We start from the raw sequence: 23,318 nt of genomic DNA on the forward strand, positions 1-23,318 counted from the left end.
GGAAGGATGGTTGCCATGGAAGATGAAGTTTCTGTCATTGTTCTCTTTCATCTTAAGTCAATCAAGGAATAAAACTTGATTGCCCTGTCTGTCAGTATCCAAGAGGCTATGAAGCACTTAGATGGGCATAGGGAGGTTACGTGGGGCACAGGTTCTAAGTGGCCTCGATTGCCAGTGACAGCAGGCAAGTTCTTCAAACTTAAGACTGTAGAAAGAGATCATTTACTAACTGCTTTTCCAGGTAAAGAGATGTACTTTCGTGATGGAGTGTTCCAGTGAAAGGCCCATTCATGGTTAGGCTTTCAGTGTGTGAATTTTTTTCATTGTAAATTGAGGCTTGTTTGGGATCTATTCTTCTAACAATTTGCTTGTTTTTGAGACAGGGTTTCTCTGTGTAACAGCCTTGGCTTTCCTGGAACTTGCTCTGTAGACCAGGCTGGCCTCAAACTCACAGAGGTCTGCCTGCTTCTGCCACTGAGCACTGACTGGGCTTAAAGGTGTGCGTCACCCTACCTGGTTGTGATTTTTTTTTTTTTTGCCTTTTTTTGTTTTTTAATTACATAGTAAGGTATTAAAACAGTCCTTCCCTGAAAATACAGCATAAAGAATTTGGATACTTTACCTTTTTTCTGTTTTATCTAAGGTATGTATTTGATGTTGTGTGTAATTATGATTCGAACCAACTATCCATAGTCTACAAAAGTGTTTCCTGTGATATCAAAGTGAGCACTTATTTTGTGGTGTTATATTATGCTCAAGTTTTATTTGATAATTTAAAAAAAAAAATTATATGGATGCCTGGTGCCTGTGGAGACTAAAAGAGGATTAGACTGTGCCAATGCTGATAACCAAATCCAGGTCCCCTGCAAGAGCAGTCTGCTGACTACAGAGCCATCTCTCTAGATCTACATTGGACAGTTTTTTATGATTGTGGGTCATGAATTTTTGTTGATCAGGGCACGTAAGTTTTGAGAGCATACAGAAGAGGTGAGTGAGAACTTTGCTAGTCACTCTAGAACTGTCTAGAGTGACTTCATATCAGTCCTGACGGTTGCATCCCAGTCCGGTGGTGATTTCCTTTGTCAGTAATTGGCTGTTGTAACATTGTATCCCAACCTTTCACTATCTCATGCAGGAAACCTATGAGAATATCCCAGGCCAGTCCAAGATCACGTTCCTCCTACAAGCCATCAGAAATACAACAGCTGCTGAGGAGGTAATGCTCTAGCTAATATTTGAAAATAATTCTCGTGGAGTAAAATAGCGTTAGGTGATGGTCACCAAATATGAGAATTTCCTTTTCACAACATAGGTCTTTTTAAGGTAGATCAAAGTTAGTAGCTTTATGTATAATTGCTTTTTTAAAAGATTTTTGTTTATTTAGTTTTGAGATATGCAGATCGGTGTACCCCAGGCTGGCCTGGAAATTGACAATCCTGGCCTCTACCTAAGTGCTTGCCATTACACACAGAAAATAATTTCTGTAGCTTTAAAAATTGGTGTCTTTCACTGAGCTATCTCTTTCTTAAAGCTCTATTCATAAAGTATTTGGGGGAAATGTTTAGATTTATTTTGTGTACATGAGTGTTTTATATATGTGCACCACATGGGTGCCTGTGGATCGTTGTGAACCAGCATGTGGGTGCTGGGAACAGAAGCAGGTTTTTCTCAAGAACAGCAAAGAAGCGCTGAGCCATCTCCAGCCCCTCACACAGCATTTTAATGCTAACCACATATTTTGAAAATAAATCTATAAAATGTATGTATGCATATAAGCACATGTGCTGAAGAAAAGCATGGGAGCGGTTTTTAGGGTCTCTGTAGCCTGGAACTTCAGAGATCCAGTGCCACCACACCTGGCTGCTTGTGTAGAAAGTGTGTGTGTGTGTATGTGTGTGTGTGTGTGTGTAATATTAAAATATATATATGTATGTATACATATATATATTTATATTAGAAGGACTATTTTAATGTAAATTTAAATACAAAAGAGATGGGTACTCAAAAGAGGACCCCCCCAGATCCTTGTCTTTAAAATATGTATGTGTTCCTATGTCTGTACGTGTGTATTTGGAGGACAGAGGTTAGTGTCCAGTTCCTTCCACAATTGCATTCCACTTTATATTTTGAGATTGGATCTCTCACTGAAACTGGAACTTACTTACTGATTTGGCTGGACTGCTAGTCAGCAAGCCAGTTGGTTTCTCCTGGTTCTGGTTTCCCAGCGCTGGGATTTATTAAGCATATATTACATACCTGGCTTTCTACAAGCACTTTGCCAATTGAGCCGTCTCTCCAGCCCACCTTCTTTTTTAAAAAAAGGTCTCACTCGAAAGTCTTCTGTATCCACCTAGCCAGGGAGTTAGGATTGCCAGTGAATTACCTAATGTATGAGATTCGCATGCACTGGAATTTTAATGCTCTTCCCCTGTGGTAAAATGGAGTTATTTACTGGGCTCTTATAGTTTGCTACTCTTGAGTGTTTATCAGGTACCTAATTTCCATTGTTTCCTACCATAAAGTAATGATATCCTTATAGTATTGGATACCTCTTACTTCCTGGAAGTGTTGCATGCTCAGGTCTAGAAAACCCACCCTGCCCACACACCTTGCATATGTATACATATATAGGGAGGGGGGCGGCCCACAGAGGCTTCTCTGAACAGTCACACCACACCTAAATGACTGTCACACTTAGAACTAACAGTATAAAATAGCCTGCCCCTCCCCTTTGTACTGAAGAGATGACAGCCGGTGTTTCTCCACTCTGAGTCATTCAGAATGGTGTGAAGAAACTCTGGGGCAATCGTCAGTAGCAACAGCGAGCTGTGAGCTTGGTGACTGGCAAGATAGAGGGTAGCTACGAGTTAGCCCCCATCTTGATGGCGGCATTGGTCTCAGCTTTCCTTTGATATATTCAAAGAATCTCACACAGAAGCCATCTTAGTAAAATGTACTCCACAGATTTTAAGAATGTGAATCTAAGGTATATACCTTGAGATGGAACTCACGGGTACCTTGTGGGTTTGCTCACACTAGAGAATCAAAGATAAATGGAGTTCATGACATGTTACTGCAGAGACTACATGAATAAGGGCAGTTATGTGATGGGACAGTAGTCCAAACTGAGCTGAAGGTTAGGTCAGAAATGCTTCTGCCATTGAGCAAAGCCAGGGCAGGTGACTGGCAGTTTTCCAGGTGGATCAAAGCAAGGTGTTGCATTGAATTCTCAAGGGTTGGAGTTTCGTAGCTGTGCTTTCTAGATAGACTATCGTGACTATAGAAAGAGTTACCTGCTTCTAAAAAGTAAGGTGCTTTGAAATGAACCGTAAAAGCAGGGCAGTGAAACCTGTCAGTGGCAAAGGGTTGGGACTATTTTCTCTGGCAAGAATGAGGTTAATAACTGCCATCTATTTATAGGCTAGACAAATGGCCGCTGTTCTCCTAAGACGTCTTTTGTCCTCTGCATTCGATGAAGTCTATCCAGCTCTTCCATCAGATGTCCAGACTGCCATCAAGAGTGAACTGCTAATGATTATTCAGATGGAAACACAATCTAGCATGAGGAAAAAAATTTGTGATATTGCTGCAGAATTGGCCAGGAATTTAATAGGTGTGTGCCCAGTGAGGGGAAGGGTGTATTCCTTGCTTGTATTTATTGTTTTGTTTGCTTTTTGAAAACAGGTCTTGATTAATCTTATGTTGTCCTAGAACTCTGTGTAGCTCACATTGGCCTGGAACACACAATCCCCTGCCCTTTCTGTGTGTTGGGTTTCGAGGGTGCACTAATATGCCTGGCTCTTTCTCTCCTCTTTTCTTTGGCCGTTTGGGACAGGCGTTGTACAGGCCAGGCAGCCTTCAGACTCAGTCCTGCCCCACTTCCTGAGTGCTGGGTAGCAGGTGAGAGTCCCTATGCCCAGCTTTCATGTTCCTTTTTTTCTCTACCAAACTGGAATATTTTAGAATGGTTACAGATGCCAAAGAACTGTTTATTCTATCCAAAATGAGTATGATTATAGAGTATATTTAAAGCCAAAAATTACAGATGTTTATGAAATCTTATTCTAATACTTTGAACAATTGCTATTTAAAGTGCCAGTCAGTGTACACTTTTTTTGTTTCTGTGATTCAGGGCCTCATGTAGCACAGGCTTGCTTTGAACTTGCTAACCGCCTCCATATCCCAGGTGCTGGGATTGCAAGCATGTATTGCTATGCCGGTATTTTAAGGATTTTTTTTTTCTTTCCTGAGTTTGGAACACAACCTTATACATGCTAGACAAACATACACTGAGCTACAACTAAAGCCCCTGGGGGAACTTGTAGATGTATGGGGTGGGGTGTTTTGTCCTTTGTACTTGGACTAGCATGTGCAGAGCTTAGGAGTTAATGCTTGAACCACAGATGGAAGGATCAGGAGCTTGCTTGTCTTTCTTTAGTGTCCAGCTTTTTAAAAAGAAAGATAATGGAATATAAAGAAGGAATAGAAAGAAAATAGGAAAAGGAGGAGAGAAGACAAATAGGACTCAGTTGTACAGTGTGAGCAATGGGTCTCCTAAGGGGAAGGTACCTGGTGTGTTTACTCTTCACATGTCCAGGCTACCCTTTAACAGGGGTCGTCCTTTTCTTTCAGCCGCCTGAGTGCTGGGGTTACAGATGAGTCAAGTCCATTCTTTGCTAGAATCGTTCTTTTGCAGTACTGAGGTTTGTAAAGCCTCAAATGCTAGGCCAAAAAAAAAAAAAAAAAAAACTCTACCACTGTCCCTAACCTGGCCTTGAAATTGTGTTTTTTTCTGTCTTAGCCTCCTGGGTAGTTAGGACTTTAGGCCCACACCATCAGGTCTGACTTAAAATTTGCGTTTTCCAGTCCTGTTAAGTGACATTGGTGACACTGTATCGAACTTACTGCACAATGTATTCTGGCTACAGTGTATATTGGCCAGTCTGTGACTGTATACTGAGGCCTTGCCTGAAAAAAGATAACTTGTGTCAATTCCCTCCCTGGGTCCTGGGATTCCTGTTGTTTCCTCCAGTTTGAAAGTGATGACTATTTCAGTTTCAAGTTTGATTCTGCCTAACAGCTTGCGTGTGTGCATTTACGACCAAATAGAAATACTTGGGCAAATGGAAGTTCCACTGTCTCTACAGTCTGAGCATAAGCAGTGCTGCTCTCTGTCAACGTAAACCTCGCAGTGCATGGCCGTCCTCTTGAGCCTGCAGTGCAGTTGTTATGGTTACAAGACTGCTCTTGTGGATTCTTGACAAGCACAGGTGGCATTGGCACTAGTGTGTGTTTGGTGTACACCTAAGATCTTTAAGTTTGAGCTCCACATTTGATGCCTGGACTTTGCTCTTGCAGATGAGGACGGCAACAACCAGTGGCCTGAGGGTCTGAAGTTCCTCTTTGACTCAGTCAGCTCACAGAACATGGGGCTCCGGGAAGCTGCCCTCCACATATTCTGGTATATGAATCTGTTCTGATATTTTAATGTCATTAACACTCAAAACATTTTAGCTGATTATTTTAGCCCCACAGCTTTGTATTTGTTTTAGAAACAAGTTTTAAAGCAGAAATGCCTGCTCATTTCCCACTTGGCATTTTTGTGTGTTTTTCTGAATTCTGGAATTTTCCCAGTCCTTTATGTGAGCATAGGACCAACTGTAACTTTAGGAAAACCACTTTGGTGATGATATTGAAGATAAGAATACTATGGGAAATACTTTCTGGGTCTTTGGGGTCATGCTTCATAATTTAACACGGTTCTGTGTATTTAAGAGCATTGAACTTGGCATTCAGTGACCATGAACTGTTACATGGTTGTCTGCTTTGTTTCAAATACACTGTTCATAACTTTGCAAGTTGTAAGCAATATATAACAGGCTTTAGACACCACGTCACTGCTATAGTTGTCAAATTTGCATTATCCCAATTCAGTAAAAATGCTTCATTTAGTTGTTTTCCAAAGGCAGAGTAGAATAATTTGAATGCCCTGAGTCACCAAGACTAGAAGGAGATGGTCAGAGTATGAGGACTACAGGTGTAGCTTCTCTTGTCCCCTCCTCCACACTGGATCATCTTGTAGCAGAGACAGGGTGAGAAGATAAAGCAGGGGCCTGGAGAGGCTGCTGAGTGATCTCAGTGTGCAGCCTCCACTCCCATGTTGCTTTCATTCACTCAGTCCAAGGAAAGCCCACCTAAAGCATGTTGTAGGTGTCTGTGCCCTTAAGGACTGATGGATGTGGTCTACTCAGGGTTAGTTACACTTTGCAAAGGTAAGGTGTAGTTTTTAAAGACTTTTTTGAATCGTTTTTAGGAACTTTCCTGGAATTTTTGGGAACCAACAACAGCACTATCTGGATGTCATCAAACGGATGTTAGTTCAGTGTATGCAAGATCAAGAGCATCCTTCGGTAAAGAGCTTCCCTTCCTTCCAGTGACGTTACCCCTGCTTCAGGTGTAACCTGTGGGCTGAGTAATGAATAAAGAGCTTCCCTTCCAGTGACGTTACCCCTGCTTCAGGTGTAACCTGTGGGCTGAGTAATGAAGTGTAAAGGGCTAGTTTTTCTTTTTTTTTTCAGTCTTATTCCTGTGGATATGTGAGTGTTGGCATGCCCACACCTACAAGAGGGAGGCAACTTTCAGGGGGTCAGTTTTCTCTTTGCACCTTCATGTGAGGCTGGGCATCAGGTTTGTGCTGTAAGCATGGTTTCCATCTTGCCAGAAGGTGCCCCCCCCCCTTTTGACTTTTATGCCTTAAAATATACATAAATAAATGCTGGCTTCACAGAAGGTTCAGCTTGAGTCACCTTGTGCTACCTCCCTTTTAGATCCGGACACTGTCTGCCAGAGCCACAGCCGCCTTTATACTCGCCAACGAGCATAACGTTGCTCTGTTCAAGCACTTTGCAGACTTGCTACCTGGATTCTTACAGGTAAGAAAACACCTGAATAGACAGTGCTACGTCGTGTTGGTTTACAAGAGGTTAAATTTTCATCAGTTGTGTAGTTTGTTGCTTCATTTATTCAGTCAGTGTTTATTTCCTGGAAGTGCTGGCATTAGTAACAACACAGTGGTGAGCATGGAACTATGTGTGTGCCCACTGAGCCTGCATTTCCTGCCCTTGAAAGGGTTTCTGATGTGGGCATCAGAAGACAAATGGGAAAATTCATTCTGTCCTTCTACTTTGAGTCCCAGGGACTGAACTCAGATTGCCAGTCTTGGCTGCAGGCACCTTTACCCGCTGAGCCATTTCCCTGACCCCTGAAAGGCTTTTTGAGACAGAGTCTAGCTTTGCTCAAACTCAGAGTCCTTCTGAGGGCTGCTGGTGGAATATTTTTGTTGGTTGATCTTCAGGGAAGATCTCATTTACTAAGTAGTCAAAGATGACTTTGAGCTTCTGATCATCCTTCTGACTCCACCTCCCAACTCCTGGAGTTTACATCAGTTTTATGAGGTGTTGAGAATGGAATTCAGGGTGTCCTGCATACTAGTTGAGCTACATCTCCAGCACTAAAAGGCTTCCTTAGTTCTTAATAGTCAGAAAATGTAGCATTAAGCATTTCCTATTAAATTACCAAATAGCCTATGAGGTTCACATCCCCTTGTACAAGGAGAAACTAAGGCGAAAAGAACAACGAAAGTCTGTCCTAAGGAGTGAGAGAATTAACAGGACTGCAGAGTGCTTGTTGACATTTCTGATTAGTTTGCATTATTACCTCCCAATGACAACTTCATATTCTAAGGCTGCCTCCTGCCTTAGTCACAAAGATTGGTTTGGGTACTGTGATGATTCTCAGTCTTACCTAATACCAAACACCTGTATGTTGGCAAATAGGTGTTACCCTAAAATGAAATCACATGTTACACAACTCTGTTGTACATTTTTTAAGTGTGTGTGTGTGTGTGTCTGTGTCTGTGTCTGTGTCTGTGTCTGTGTCCGTCCCTGCGCCTGTGCCTGTGCCTGTAGTAAGTATGAAGAGGAAATAAAATGCAGTGCCTTTCCACAAGCAAGTGCTTAGGCACAACCACCCTAAGAAGAGTACCAGACAAAACGGCCTTGATCAGTGCACATAGCTAAGACTGGGCAGATAGAGAGTACACATACATCAAGCACTGCTTTATTTTTCCTGTTGGTAAGATTTCCTGACACGGGGCCTGGGCACACGACTCAGCCGGTGCGTGCTAGCAGTGTAAGCTTGAGGACCTGAGTGTGGATCTCCAGCGCCACGGTGGCAGAGACAAGGTGGAGCCAGGGCTCACTGGATAGCCAGTGTAACCCAGAGGCAAGCTGGGAAGTGATAGAGAAGACATTGGCCACTGGCCTCCACGGGTGTGAGAGTGCGTGCACGGCACTCCAAGCAGACACAGGAATACTGTTGAATTTGCATATGACTTGTGTATTCCGATGTACCTGATACCATGTGTGTAGCTTCTAGTGCCTAGCAGGAGGCAAATGCTGTATAAGCCGTTGGATTCTTTGGGAAATAGTGGTAAGACTGGAGGGGTGAGGTCTCTTACTTCTGCATCTCTAGCCTATGGAGGTAGAGGCGGTAGGAACTCTGAGCTCAGGCTGACCAGAGTTAAAATAGTGAGGCCTTGATTCAAAAACAGTTTGTGCATGTTGACTGCATACAGTTTTTCCCTCTATTTTTGGTCATAAATGGCTCAACCTGTGGATACAACTAAAGCTAAAAATAAGTTGCTAGATTCTAGACTCAGATCCTATGATTTCCCATTTTTGGAAGGAGTTGGTATTTGTGATCATGGGAGATCCGTGATGAGAAAATGTTGTGATTCCCTCATAAGCCTGTGGGCCCCAGAGGCAGGGTCTCTGTCCTCACCTTTGTTGACCTTAGTCACACACAGCAAGCAAAGCTATCTCCTAGGAGAAATTACATTCTATTAGAGGGCGGGCCTCTGAGTAGGATGTGGAGAGGCTGAAGTTGCAAGTTCCTGCGTGACAAACAGCTACTTAACAGGGTTAGTGGCTCCTTCCCACATTGTCACACTGAAGATACTTTAGACCAGTGGCAAAACTTTAGGTATAACATGCTATTATTTTTTGTTATCTGAAATTTTAAGTTATTTCTCAAGCCTTGGATTTAAAGTAAGTTAATATTATTCACCAGAAATTAATAGTAGGTAGAAATACACACATCTGACTAGCAAAGTGACCAAACTTAAGTCAACTACAAATCAAATGGCAGTGTTGGGTACTTTTTTTCATACATCGTATACATACACCATGCATGTGGAGGGTCAGACTGTAGTATATGAAAATTGCTTCTCTCCTTCAGCTTGTCAGACCTGGCCGCAGACATCCTTGTCCCCTGAAACATATCTCTGGCCTGGGCACTTGAACTGTATCATAGAAACTAGCTTTTATTGTGTCTATGAAAAAGAGTAAGATGTGGGGTAAGGAGAAGACAGACTGAAGGGCTCTGTCTGGTTTTAACGAAGAATCACATGGCAAGCCTCAGTTTTGTTGTGGTTTTGTATTATCACTGGTTCAGTACATGCACACACTATTAGCCTTTATATTGGAGTAAATAACAGGTGTCATTAGCTATCAACCACAGTTTCCCTGCCTGCCGTACAGCAGAACACTGGGATGTCCAGTGACACACACTCTGTCCATTAGCCCCTGTCCCTGTCCGACTCCTACGAAGCTTTCAGGCTCTGACAACCAATATTCTACACTTCGCACATGTATGTTGTCGGTTGGCTTTTATTTGCATTTTTAACTCTTTACTCTTTGGGGGCCCACCACCCGGCTCCCAAATAAATATACATGGACACTTACGATTGCCTATGAATGCCCAGCCTTAGTTAGCTGGTTCCCAGCCAGCTTTTCCTAACTTATTATCCCATCTACCCTTTGCCTCTAAGCTTTTATCTTTCTGTATACCTTTCCTTCCGTGTTACTCTGTGGCTGGCTGTGAGGCTGACCCTTTGCATCCTGGCCTCCTTTTCTCACTCCTTCCCTATAATGGTCTCCTCCTATTTAGTCTCTGTTTGCCAGCCCCAACTGTTTTTCTCTGCTGCCTGGCTCACTATTGGCCGTTCAGCTCCTCATGAGACCATCAGGTGTTTTAGACTGGCAAAGTAGCACAGCTTCACAGAGCTAAACAAATGCAACATAGAAGAAGGCAACACATCTTTGCATCATTAAACAAATGTTCCACAGCATAAAGAAATATAACACATCTCAAAATAACGTACTACGGGGCTGGAAAGATGGCTCAGAGGTCAAGAGCACCTACTGCTCCTTCCAAAGGTCCTGAGTTCAATTCCCAGCAACCACATGGTGGCTCACAACCATCGGTTATAAGATCTGGTGCCCTCTTCTTGTGTGCAGATATACATGGAAGTAGAATGCTGTATATATAATAAATAAATGAAATATTTTTAAAAAATACACTACAACACATATAAGTGAGAAGGTAGTGTTTTTATTTTGTTGATAGGTGAGTGTTCCTCTGTGTGTGTGTATGTGTGTGTGTGTGTGTGTGTAAGGCTAGCTTAAGAGAATTGCTTCCTAGCATGTGGCTTTCACTAGCTGGCCTACAAGACTCATCAGTAGTTCTCAACCTTCCTAATACAGCGACATTTTAATAAGTTCCTCATGATGTAGTGACCCCCATTATTTTCATTGCTATTTCATAACTTTTTTTTCTACTGGCACAATTGTTTTCTTCTCCTTTTCTTTTCTTTTTTTTTTTTTCTTTTTTTTTTTTTTTTTTTTTTTTTTGGATTTTCCTAGCCAGTGTTGCTCTGTGTAGCTTTGTAGACCAGGCTGGCCTCGAACTCCCAGAGATCCTTCTGCCTCTGCCTCCCAAGTGCTGGGATTAAAGGCATGCACCACCACTGCCGGGCTTTACTGGTAAGATTTACTGGTAAATATTTTGGGGATAGAAGTTTGCCGGAGGGGTCCCAACCACAGCTTGAGAAAACCACTGCCCCACACAGAGCAGGCTGACTTGTTTGGAAGTCACAGAGATCGCCCTGCTTCTGCTTCCTGACTGTTGTAGATTGGTCTCATTTTCTCTGCATGTGAGTGTGCTCACAGGAGAGAAGAGATGTCCTCGCCCTGCAAGGTGGTGTCCTGGGTGTCTGTGACTGCCAGGGAGGTGCTAGGATTCAAGCTGCAGTCCTCATGATTAGACAACTTGTGCTTTTAGGCAGTGAGCCACAGCTTCAGCCCTTGTTGTTACTTACTTACTGTTGCTGGAGTGACAGTCTCACCGTTTTGGCTCTGTGGTAACTCCACATCTTAGTTGTTGGGCAGGCTCCAGGAAATGTGCAGTGCACATGTCCGTTCCACACACTGCCTTTGTTGAGTAGGGGTGCTGGTACCTCAGAAGACACCCTAGGGTGGCATTCCTCATGCATAGTCCACCTGTAGTTTGTTGGTTTTGGAAGCTTGAACTCTTGATGCTCCTGCCTGTCTCCTGTGTGCTGGGACTATAGGCCATGCCTTGACCACATACTGAGCCTTACTTTCATTAGATGCATGTGCCCAGTGGCAGGGTGACTACATTACAGTGGTGGTGCTTGTGGTTTTGGTTTTGTGTTTTGAGAAACCTCCATACCGTTTTTTTCAGAGTGGCTGTCTAACTTACATTCTCCACAGGTCCTAACTAGTGTTTAGTTGTTAAGCCATTTTCACAGTCAAGATGCTCTTTCATTGTAGTTTTGGTTTGCTTTTCCCGTGACTCTGGATATTTGTTTGACTCCAGGTAGAAAGTTTGTCTTTGCCAATTGCATGGGTGCTTCTGAGGAATGTTAATGAGGCATCCCACCACAAGGTGGGTCCTGAACATACACCATTTGTTTTCTGCTTTATCATCTGCAGGCTGTCAACGATTCATGCTACCAGAATGACGATTCGGTCCTAAAATCTCTTGTTGAGATTGCAGATACTGTTCCAAAGTATTTGCGCCCTCACTTAGAAGCAACTCTACAGCTAAGTCTAAAGGCAAGTTAAATCCCTCAGTAAATGTTCTGTTTTGTTAAGTTCAAGTGAGTTCAAGTAATTGTCTAAACTACTGAATGTGTACAAATTTGTCTTTGTAGTTGTGTGGAGACACTACCCTCAACAATATGCAGCGTCAGCTTGCCCTCGAAGTGATTGTGACCCTGTCTGAGACTGCAGCTGCTATGCTGAGAAAGCATACCAATATTGTTGCACAGACTAGTAAGTCAAAACTCCTAATACTTTTGTAATATGGCAGAAATGTTAGTAAATTTGCTAGGGTCCGTGTGTGGTTTCTCACATATGAGTAGGTGTTGAGAATTCAGATAAATTCGGTAAATCTGAGGAGTATATCCATACAGGTTTGCATGAACCCAATATTGAGGATCTGCTTTGAGGACTTTGCAGCTCTCTGAAACCTGGAACTAGAATTAAAATGGTATCCGTAAGTCATCTCCATAGTTCATGGAGTGAGAGTCAGTGCAGAAAGGATGGTCACCTGACCGAAAGCTGGAAGGCGGAGGACCGTGGCTGTGCTTCTGTCCGGGAAGGACGGGACCACAGCACACCGATGAGGAAGGGCGGCTCTGCCTCACAGGAGAGGACTGCATGACTGTTGTGCTGTGGAGATTCTTTTGCTTTGGAACCAACCTAATAGATCTTTGAGCTAGAGTTAGAAAGTGAATGCACCCCAGACATCTGGTAGTTTCTACAGTGGGTGAGGAGTTTTCACAACTTTTGACAATTCCAGACAAAGCATGACAGTGACATACTGAGGATGTGTTAGGTGATATTAGAACAGACCTAAGGTCACTATGAGAACACGAAGAATAACGGGTTAGAAATAATATGTTAGTAGGTGGGAACCAGTCGAATAATATTCCAGGACTAACAGTTGTCAGGTCAGTGTAAACAGCTGTACTGTTTCATCAGAATTCTAGTAGCTGGTCCTGGTAGACTGGTATCTTCCCCGTGAGGGAGCACAGTCCTGAAGAATAGCCAGAGTGGTTCACATGAGCAGCATCTTAGACACGAGGAACTGGGGCCTGTGGCTGGAAATGTGCTCTCTTGAGGGGAAGGCAGTCTCACTTAAAATTCTTGTTTTGTTATTTGTTGTTGTTGTTGTTTTTTAAACGAAAAAAGAAAGCATGATGTTGATGAAATAAGTTCAGTCTTAAGTTAATTCTTGGCTTTAGTTCCTCAGATGTTGGCAATGATGGTTGATCTAGAAGAAGATGAGGACTGGGCAAATGCTGACGAGCTAGAAGATGACGACTTTGACAGGTAACCACACATCAACCAAATCCTGGGCTGGAGGAAGCCTGTTTGATAAGAGGACGTCTCTAGGCGGGATGAGACTTCCCTCACCATGATGTGTCTGTAACAAAGTTAAAAGTAGCCTTTGTGGTAGATGCATTTCTGTATCACATAGATAATTGATTTCTCATGTATACTTTTGTATTAGTAAAGGTTACAGTTTTAATGAATGTTCCTAAAACACTGTTTTACTTGGGTAATAAATAGAAGTACAAAAAACATTGTTTTTTTTGAGTCAGGGTTTCTCTATTGCTTTGAAGGTTGTTCTGGAACTCTGTAGACCAGGCTGGCCTTGAACTCACAGAGATCCACCTGCCTCTGCCTCCCAAGTGCTGGGGTTAAAGGCGTGCACCAATGCCCGGCCCCCAAAAAACATTTTTTAATCAAGAAAAATACTCAGGGCAACAGAAGTGTTTATATTAGTCTGGGATTCTCTCTCTCTCTCTCTCTCTCTCTCTCTCTCTCTCTCTGTGTGTGTGTGTGAGTATGTGTGAGAGAGTGCTGTGTATGTGTTTTGTAAAGGTGGAGCTCACTTAGAATAGTTTTAGCAAAATTCCCCAAGAATCAGCACGCTTCCCCTTATAATAATTTCCCATTTCACAGTGATGCAGGGGTGACCAGATTTGTATACCAGATGAATACAGTTACCCTGATTTATTTTGGCTTAGGGGCCACCAAGAATACACGTCCTTTGGCAATGAAAGCCATTCAGCTCTTCATTAGACCAATCAGGTGCCTTAGTCAGGCAAGGTGAAGCAAATGAAACATATCTTTACATAATTGAATACATGCAACACAAACAAATGTAAAATAATATCCCACAACGTACGTGTGTGTGTGTGTGTGTGTGTGTGTGTGTGTGCGCGCACGCATGTGCGTACAAGCTCCTAAAAAAGTGTGTTATCCCAGTCTTAGCACTTGGGAGCTTGAGGGAGGAGCATCCCTGTGGTCTTTTTTAAGTGATATGTAGCCTGGGAACATCCTGCTACCTCATCTCAAACACAGATGAGCTCACAGTGATGGGGATCCTGGTGGTTCCAAGCTCCTGTTTAGTTGTCTGCCAGTTGCCTTCCTCGGTGGCTGCTTTAATTAATTCTTGAAAAGGACAGAAGGCCCTGTAGACTGCTAGAGGAGAAGGTCCGTCTTGAGTGCTTGACATGTACACAGGGCCTCAGCACCCAGTTCTGGTCTAATCACAAGTCTAGAAATACTGATTCTGTGGGTTTTTGTTTTTTATTCCACTTGTGTTGAACACATTTTCCTGTTGTGTGTTTAGCAATGCAGTTGCTGGTGAGAGTGCGTTGGACCGTATGGCCTGTGGACTTGGTGGGAAGCTTGTTCTGCCAATGATCAAGGAACACATTATGCAAATGCTTCAAAACCGTAAGCTCCAACAAATGTTTAGACTGTTTAATCTGCTCGCTTATGGAATGCTTAACCTGATTGTGTTCTACCAGTGAACTCTGTTCAGTCTACAGCTAAAGATATCTTTTCAGGATCACACCCTCCTGTGATCCCAGCACTTGGGAGCCTATTAGAAGGGCCATAAGTTCAAAACCAAATTAAACCATGCAGCAAGACACTGTCTCAGTAAAGCTTTACTTCAATGCTGAAGATAAATGATAAATTATTTTTTTAAAAAAACAAAAACTTAAAGCTCCCTTACTCAATTCATCTGCTTAATGATGTCATCCTCTACCTCTATACTCTGAAGACACATATGTACATGTCTGCTTTTAAATACACGATAATTGCTTGCATGTAGAGGTCTGTGGACAACTTGCAGAAATTAGTTCTCTTCCCCCATGTGGGTCCTAGGTTCGTGTTGTGGTATCTTTATTTCTCTGGGGGACCCACCACCCAGCTCTCAAATAATTCACACACGGACGCTTATTCCTAGTTTTCCTGGCCTTAGTTTGGCTTGTTTCTAGCCAGCTTTTCTTAACTTAAATTAACCTGTCTAACTTTTCCCTATTTCTTCTGCATATCCTACTTTTCCTTCTTGCTTTGTGGCAGCTGGGTGTCTGGCCCCTGATGTCCTCATCTCCTTGTTTTCTTGTTGCTCTTCCTCCGTTTCTCCTACTTACTCTCTGCTTGCCAGCCCCTCCTATCCTTGCTCCTGCCTCACTATTGGCCATTTGCTCTTTATTAGGACCACCAGGTGTTTTAGACAGTAACACACCTTCACGTAGTTAAACAAATGCAGAATAAAGTAAACAAAAGTCACACCTTAAATATGTCTACCACCAGTTGGATCTCAAGTTATCAGGCCTGGCACGTTTGACCCACTCAGCCATGTTGCTGGTTCCAACCCTAGACTGTTATTTATTTTAGGTTTTTTTTTTTTTTTTTTTTTTGAGATAGGGTCTCTGCTAGTAAACAGGGTTGGCTGACCTCCTGGATGCTGAAGTAAAGAAAGGATGCACCACCAGGCCTTGCTAGAAATCCTATGACTATAATAACAAGCTGCAGGAGTGACCGCATGCATGTGGATGTTTTTAGATCCTTTAGGTGATTCTCATGCTCTGTAGCATCTCTTGTCTGGTCTTGAGGTTTCTCATTACAACTTCTGCAATGTTGTATTATGGAAATAGCTCTTACCTAGTAGAAGCCCTTTGAGAAAGGACTTTGGGGTTCTTGGGCACGAGCCATCCTTACTGTCATTAACCATAATCTTAGGCATTTATGTTGTATAAAGATTTGAAACTACATGGCCTGCGTTGTTACAGTGTAGGAAACAGAAACATTTAGTGCTTCAGGAGAAATAAAAGACCCAGAGTCTGGTACTGGGGGTCAAACTTCAAGATGAGAAAAGCAAAGCAGCTGCCACGAGTTTCTTACTCAGACTGAAAGGTGATCCTGACTCCACCAAAGCTCAGATTGCTGCCTCTCCTCTCCTCAGCATGGCTAGAGAACCCTGAGACTTTAGTGTCTTCCTCTCCTCAGCGTGGCTTGAGAATGAATGCCAGTTCTAAACATGTTCCTGTCTTAAATACGTCCCTAATGAGACTGGGCTCATTCAGGATGCCGGGGCCATATGAAAGTTTTTTTTTCTTGGTTTCTCAAGACAGGTTTTCTCTGTGTGGCCTGGCTGTCCTGGCATGCGCTCTGTGGACTAGGCTGGTCTTGAACTCACAGAGATCCTCCTGCCTTTCCTCTCAAGCGCTGGGATCAAAGGCGTGTCCCACCCCACACCTCTCCCCCACACCCCCTATCATAGGTAAAAATATTTTTTTAGACTGTCTTCTAGAATTAGTGTAAGAATGAGTATCCAGTCACTGTTGTTTAATTCTCTCACAGCTGACTGGAAATACCGGCATGCAGGATTAATGGCCTTATCTGCCATTGGTGAGGGGTGCCACCAACAGATGGAAGGAATTCTAAATGAGATTGTAAATTTTGTCTTGCTTTTCCTCCAGGATCCTGTAAGTACCAATAATAAATGTTTTATAGTCATTGTCTTAGTTTCATATGGAGTTTGATGCCCTTACTAACACAAGGGAACCTGTTCCAGCACCCAAGAGTCCGCTATGCAGCCTGCAACGCTGTGGGTCAGATGGCTACAGATTTTGCACCTGGTTTTCAAAAGAAATTTCATGAGAAGGTACGTGACCAGTCCTTAGCCGCCCCTTTAAAGGGAGCGTGCACGTCGCAAAACACTTGCTTCCCTTTTCCAGGTGATTGCAGCTTTGCTTCAAACCATGGAAGACCAAGGCAACCAGAGGGTGCAAGCCCATGCGGCAGCTGCACTCATTAACTTCACTGAAGACTGTCCCAAGTCACTGCTCATCCCCTATTTAGATAACCTGGTGAAGCACCTGCACTCCATTATGGTCCTCAAACTTCAGGAGGTAAGCCCGTCAGACCTGAGACATGGGGGGGGGGGGGCGCAGAGATGATGCTGACTAACCAGAGTTCAGATGTGGTGAATATCTGGAAAACTATGCCTCCTTTTCTTTGTTCACGATTTTGTTTTTGAGTCAGTGAATCCGTCCAGAATGGCCTCAAGTTTGCTTCTGTGGGCAAATGGTGACCTTGAGTTTCTGATCTTACTGTGCCACCCAACCCCAGTTTGTGGGGTTGTAGGAGTTTGCCCGCTGTGGCCAATTATGGAGGTGGCTAGTTTCTGCTGCAGGGTGCAGTATGCTGATGACACTGTTGGCTGTGGGGTGCGTGCAGAAAGACAGAGTGCTTCATTCACTGTTGTGAAATAGCGCCCATGCTAAAGAGCCAGTCGTGGAGGCACAGGCACGGGAGACTGGAGCAAGAAAATCACAAGTTCAAGGCCAACCTTGACCCTGTCCCAGAGAAAGAAATGAATGCTAAGCATAGAAACTAAAGGACATGAACTCATGTCACACAAGTTCCCACAGCTCAGCTCTTGTACTTCGTATGGACCACAAGTCACAGCAGTGAGCTAGCACTGGTGACAGGTCAGAGAGCAAGGATGGACAGAGAATGAAGGCCTCAGAAGCCTTAGCAAAGGGAGTTTACATCAAAGACCCAAGCACTCAGCCTCAGATTGTGGCAGACAAATGCGAAATAGAAATATTTTTATTCTCTGAAGAAAGATGAAGTCATTGAAGATGAACAGGCCGTTGCTTAAATCCATAATAAATAGATCCAACATGGCTTTGCAAGTGGGTTTCGATAGAGAAGTTGAGCCTGAAGAGAATCTATCTTGTCAGTTGGTCCCCAGAGGACCCATGTGGGGGGTTTAAGTATGAGGCTGAAGAGCTGATTATGGTGCACTGGGAAGTAATCAGGCGTTGGGGTGGCTGAGGAGGAAAGCTGTTTGCCATTGACAAGAGAAATGAAGAGGCTCTGCAGAACTGACCACTTTTCAAAAGCAGCGTATTGCCACGGGACAGAGAGAACGCCACTGTACAAGCTAAGGGCCATTGTTCTTCCAGAACGGGAAACGTGGAAGAGCAAAGTGGAGCTCGCAGGGGTTGTCCCAGGGAGCAAGAAAGGAATGGGATGGGCCTGGCAGAGTGGGAGTTGGGCCAGGAGTTTAATGCCAGCCTTGGCTACATAGTGACTGTGTATAGCCTGAGCTGCCATCTCCAAGTAGGGGTGGTGTAATGAGCCTCAAAAGGGCTTTTCCTCAGTGACACAGTAGGACAGCATAGAGTAGAATATTCATCTGAATGGGTGCTGTGTACTTGTGCCTTCTGCACGTGAGGAGGGGCTGAGAGATGGGTTGGTTACTGAAATGACTGTTCCTGTCTCCCTGCAGCTGATTCAGAAAGGCACCAAGTTAGTTTTGGAACAAGTTGTGACCTCCATCGCATCAGTTGCAGACACTGCAGAAGAGAAGTTTGTCCCCTACTATGACTTATTTATGCCGTCCCTGAAGCACATTGTTGAGAACGCAGTCCAGAAGGAGCTGCGGCTCCTGAGGGGCAAGACCATCGAGTGTATCAGCCTCATTGGCCTGGCCGTCGGCAAGGAGAAGGTCGGTGGCTTGTGCTGTCAGACGTGCTTCCTGTGGCCAGGACACAGGGGCCTCGGGTGCCGGGTTGTTTTTGTTTGTTTTTGTTTTCTTCACCTTCCCCTCACATACTCTGTTTTATATGGAAATACATAATTGCCTGTGGTTTTTATGTTACTATATTAGGAACTCTTGTTTGTTTGTTTTCTCTGTACCCATGGCTGTCCTGGATCTCTGGAGACCAGGCTGGCCTCATTTAGAGATCGCCTGCCTCTGCCTCCCAAGTGCTGGGATTAAAGGCGTGAGACTCCACTGCCCCACTCAGGGTTAAGGATTCTTGGTCCCCTTTCCCTTCCACCATGCAGCCTGTGTCAGGAGGTTTTGTGGAGTTCATACCCATATGGTTTAATCACTTAAACATGTGCTTAGACACAAGCCAGCTGTCATGAGACCGTGAGCTGTGCATGGAACCTTCCCTAAAACAGTAAGGTGTGCTCCTCAGCCAACACCCAGTGCAGGCTGACGTCAGTCAGACCTGTCATCCTTCCTCAGCTTCCTGGGTGGTGCGATTACGGGGCATGTGTCCACCACACCAGCTTCTCGTGTTCTTTCTCAGTCTGACCCTCATCACTGGGTCACACACTCCCAAGCTGTAGTATTATTACTTACTTTGTGGGTTGTTTAACTAGTCAGAAGGAAATCATACAAAATGTTTACATCCGTAAAGCAAAGTTTTGTCCCTAGATCTGAACTAAATTCTACTTCTTAAGATACTATGTGTAAACTAAATTTTAATGCCATTAGAAATGTCTTTCGGCGCACAACTTTAGTCCCAGCGCTTGGGAGGCAGAGGCAGGCAGATCTCTGTGAGTTCGAGACCAGCCTGGTCTATAAGAGCTAGTTCCAGGACAGCCTCTAAAGCCACAGAGAAACCCTGTCTCGAAAAACCAAAAACAAAGAAAAAAATGTCTTGCTTCTTTAACCTTCAATTGAAAGTATGTTTTCATAGAGCATTATTTATGCCTGTTAGACAATGCAGATAGGAATTTTTTGAATAATTTTATGTGTGACTGATCCAAAAAGAAGATACAGATTTTTTAAAAAGATTTTGTTTTTTAACCTTTATATTTATTGGGAGGGTGGGAGAGTACCACAGCATGCATAATGAAGGTGAGACACACAGCTTTTGGGAGTCAGTGCTCTCCTTCCATCACATAGACAATGAGGCTTGAACTCAGGTTTTCAAGCTTGGCTGCAAGCTCCTTTACCTATGGCCCTGGATACAGGTTTGTTTTGGTTTTAGGGGGTGAGAGGGGGGCAATGGTTATTATTTTGCTGTTTTATTTTTACAGAAGAAGTATAGTTGGGTAGCAAAAATAAGTGCCTCTCTGAGATGCACATTAACAATGCGGATGTTTTCCTTTCCCACACACTGTAGTTCATGCAGGATGCATCAGATGTGATGCAGCTATTGCTGAAGACCCAGACAGACTTCAATGATATGGAAGACGATGACCCTCAGGTGAGCAGTTTACAGAATGTGCCTTAGGCAGTGTCGCTTGCTTGCTTTGTGTATTTTGCCTGTATGTATGTGTCTGCACCTGTGTGAGCCTGTGGTGGTTGTGAGCCACCATGTGGTGCTGGGAATGAAGCCCAGGTCTTCTCCGAGAACAGCCAGTGCTCTCCACCACCAATCCCTACGTTATCCAGCCCAAGTGGTCTTCATTTTAAAACGAGCGACAGCTTCATGCACAGGCTCCTAGTTTAACCTCTGGTCCTGAAGACGTTGGCACGGGCTGTTCTTTTGGAGCCAGGCTTTTTCTGAAGGTTTGTACTTGGCGCTCGCCTTTTGCTTTGTGGAGCGTCGCCTTTAGAGTTGTGCTGTAGATTTCTCCTGCAGCGTTAGGCCTGTCTTGGGCTCACTTCTCTGTTGGGCGTCTCTTGGCCATTTGCCATTGGCTTGTTCCCCTTGCCGAAAGCGATGGGAACCCATTGGTCTCAGCCCTCAGTGCTCATGTGGCCACTCCACACCCACTTCCGAGAGCAGATGCAGCTTGTGTTAGCTTAGAAGGAACACCCTGTGTGTGCACATGCCTGGTTTAGTCCTCGTCTCCTCCTTGGGAAAGCTTTGTTGGTGTTTCTCAGTGGGTGTTCACACCACCACAGTGGCATCACCAGTGTTTATCCTAGTCATCCATGATGGTGTTGATAAAGCTAGTAGTGTCTGACAAGGCCCTGAATACCCTCACATGCTCACTGTAATCAAAAATCACTTAAATCAGAGAGCCCCGTGGCGCTCCTTTGTGAACTGAGTGGAATCATGTAAAGAAACACCAGATGAGGCCCTGTGAGGCAGGTGGGAAGGACCATGGGTATCCATTCACCTTCATGTCAGAGATACAGGTGGCATATAGAAACAGCCACAGAGCATTTGTGGGGTGGACGGGCTTTATAATTAAATACAGATTGAAACTGCTGTGATATTTCATCCTACCCTGAGGCAGAATGGCTGTTATCAAGAAAACAAATGGCAGCGTGCTAGATTATATTAACTCAGAGGAAATGGGGAATGCGGAGCCCTCCCTTATTCACTGATTATGGGAATGTTAATTGTTACAGCCACTTATGGAAAAACCCTGTCTTGGCCGGGCGTTGGTGGCGCACGCCTTTAATCCCAGCCCTCGGGAGGCAGAGGCAGGAGGATCTCTGTGAGTTTGAGGCCAGCCTGCTCTACAGAGCCAGTGCCAAGATAGACTGTAAAGCTACACAGAGAAACCCTGTCTCCAAACAAACAAACAACCCCTGTCTTGAAGCTGCTGTCCCCCCACCCCCCCAAGAACAAAAACAAAAACCCCAAAGTCTGCCTGCCATGCCCTGACAACTTTAACCCCAGCACTTGGGAGGCAGGGCAGGCTAGTCTGCATAGAGGAGGTGGGTGTGGGCCAGCACCTTTAATCCCAGCGTTTGGGAGGAAGGGCCAGACTAGTTTACATAAAGGGTTCCAGGCTAGCTGGGGCTCCACAGTGAGAAAGGAAAATAGTGCTGAGACATTGCTTTATGACCTACCTGTCCCACTCTGGAACAGACACCAAAGGACTGACTCCGTATCCTACCACACATAATCTGTACATCCATGTTTATCCAATCTCTGTCAACAGCAGCAAGGAGAGATAGAATCAGCCCAGCTGCCCATCAGCATACGAGTGGGCGATGGAAGCAGGGGGCGTGTGCAGAACCGGATTTGACTCAGTTGTGAACAAAGCAGATGTCAAGAATGGAAAGGAGGGTGCACTGGTGTTAGAGGGGCACAGGCCTCCGGGGAGGGCAGGGCCAACCAAAAGGAGGCGTGCAGATGCCGTAATGAGACCTGTTGCCTTGTCTGCTGATGCTAGCCCTGGGGTGAGGGGTGGGTTTCAGGAGTATCTGTGGATGCTGTGCCAGGCAGTGTGTGCTTTTCCACCAAGAGATCAGTGCCTAAAAGTTGGCCTCAGTTTTGAATTGAGAGACAAAGATGCAGAGGGAGCAGAAATTACAGTTGCTTCATAGGGAAAAAGGAGGAAGCCCTCGCCTGCCAGCTCTACCCGACTGTGGAGCTCACAGGTGCCCGAGTTTTTTTGGAGTGACATTGGGATATAAGTGAACATGTCCGTGAATCCGTGTTTCTTCAAGATTTTTTAAAAAAAGGCTTTATCTGTCTTACCCATTACCTTATGGCCTGTTTGAAATTTTCCCTCAGATCTCTTACATGATCTCAGCATGGGCAAGAATGTGCAAAATCCTTGGGAAAGAATTCCAGCAGTACCTTCCCGTGGTTATGGGGCCACTGATGAAGACTGCTTCAATTAAGCCTGAAGTAGCCCTTCTTGACAGTAAGTGTCTTCCCCGAGCCATGGCGAGAAGCCGCAGTGGCAGTAGCGTCTCTGCTGTTTATTCTTACACATTTGTTTCTTCCCCATTAACAGCCCAGGACATGGAGAATATGAGTGATGATGACGGTTGGGAATTTGTGAACCTTGGAGATCAGCAAAGTTTTGGTATTAAAACTGCAGGACTGGAAGAAAAGTCAACTGCTTGCCAGATGTTGGTATGACGTCGTAATTTTTACTAAGCTTTCGGATCAGGTCTCTCCTCCTACCATACACTCCAAGGTGGATCTGGGTCATTGGCCTTGCACAGAATTACTTCCACCTAGAGCTGTTAGCAGCCTGTGTTGTATGACTTTCCGGTCATTTTCAGTATAGGCTTTGGGGATGAAGGAACTTTATGGATGTTATCTACTTTGGCAAGTGTGCAGTAGGTGGCTAAAGATGTTGGAATAAATGAACAGAAATGTGCATATGGTATTAAAAGAAAAGCTAAGCCTGTCTGAATTCAGAGAAACCGGTCTTATCTTTTTGAAACCCTATAACATAGACCTTGATTTCTTTTCTTTCAGGTTTGCTATGCTAAGGAACTAAAGGAAGGTTTTGTGGAATACACTGAGCAGGTTGTCAAACTGATGGTGCCTCTGCTGAAATTTTATTTCCACGATGATATCCTTCAGGGGCTGGGTAGGAAACAGGTCTGCGTGTAGTGCTTGAGTCACCAGTGGC

At 44.2% G+C, this 23,318-nt stretch overlaps 1 protein-coding gene across 1 annotated transcript in view; it reads left to right on the forward strand.

Annotated features, from left to right (window-relative positions):
* Positions 1-1,063: 1,063 nt before the first annotated feature.
* Ipo5 (importin 5) overlaps positions 1,064-23,318 on the forward strand; it is a 30,184-nt gene continuing 7,929 nt past the window's right edge. Inside the window, exons 1-17 of the mRNA XM_027393910.2 lie at positions 1,064-1,216; positions 3,421-3,613; positions 5,359-5,461; positions 6,314-6,410; positions 6,828-6,932; positions 11,856-11,978; positions 12,077-12,197; positions 13,172-13,259; positions 14,569-14,675; positions 16,593-16,717; positions 16,807-16,896; positions 16,970-17,143; positions 18,532-18,750; positions 20,165-20,248; positions 22,463-22,595; positions 22,689-22,810; positions 23,162-23,258. Of these exons, the coding sequence (XP_027249711.1) occupies positions 1,130-1,216; positions 3,421-3,613; positions 5,359-5,461; positions 6,314-6,410; positions 6,828-6,932; positions 11,856-11,978; positions 12,077-12,197; positions 13,172-13,259; positions 14,569-14,675; positions 16,593-16,717; positions 16,807-16,896; positions 16,970-17,143; positions 18,532-18,750; positions 20,165-20,248; positions 22,463-22,595; positions 22,689-22,810; positions 23,162-23,258 (2,068 nt within the window). The 5' untranslated portion in view covers positions 1,064-1,129. The remainder of the gene's footprint in view (positions 1,217-3,420; positions 3,614-5,358; positions 5,462-6,313; positions 6,411-6,827; positions 6,933-11,855; positions 11,979-12,076; positions 12,198-13,171; positions 13,260-14,568; positions 14,676-16,592; positions 16,718-16,806; positions 16,897-16,969; positions 17,144-18,531; positions 18,751-20,164; positions 20,249-22,462; positions 22,596-22,688; positions 22,811-23,161; positions 23,259-23,318) is intronic.

The sequence above is a fragment of the Cricetulus griseus genome (genome assembly GCF_003668045.3).
Source record: "Cricetulus griseus strain 17A/GY chromosome 1 unlocalized genomic scaffold, alternate assembly CriGri-PICRH-1.0 chr1_1, whole genome shotgun sequence".
In the NCBI taxonomy this organism is placed as follows: Eukaryota; Metazoa; Chordata; class Mammalia; order Rodentia; family Cricetidae; genus Cricetulus; species Cricetulus griseus.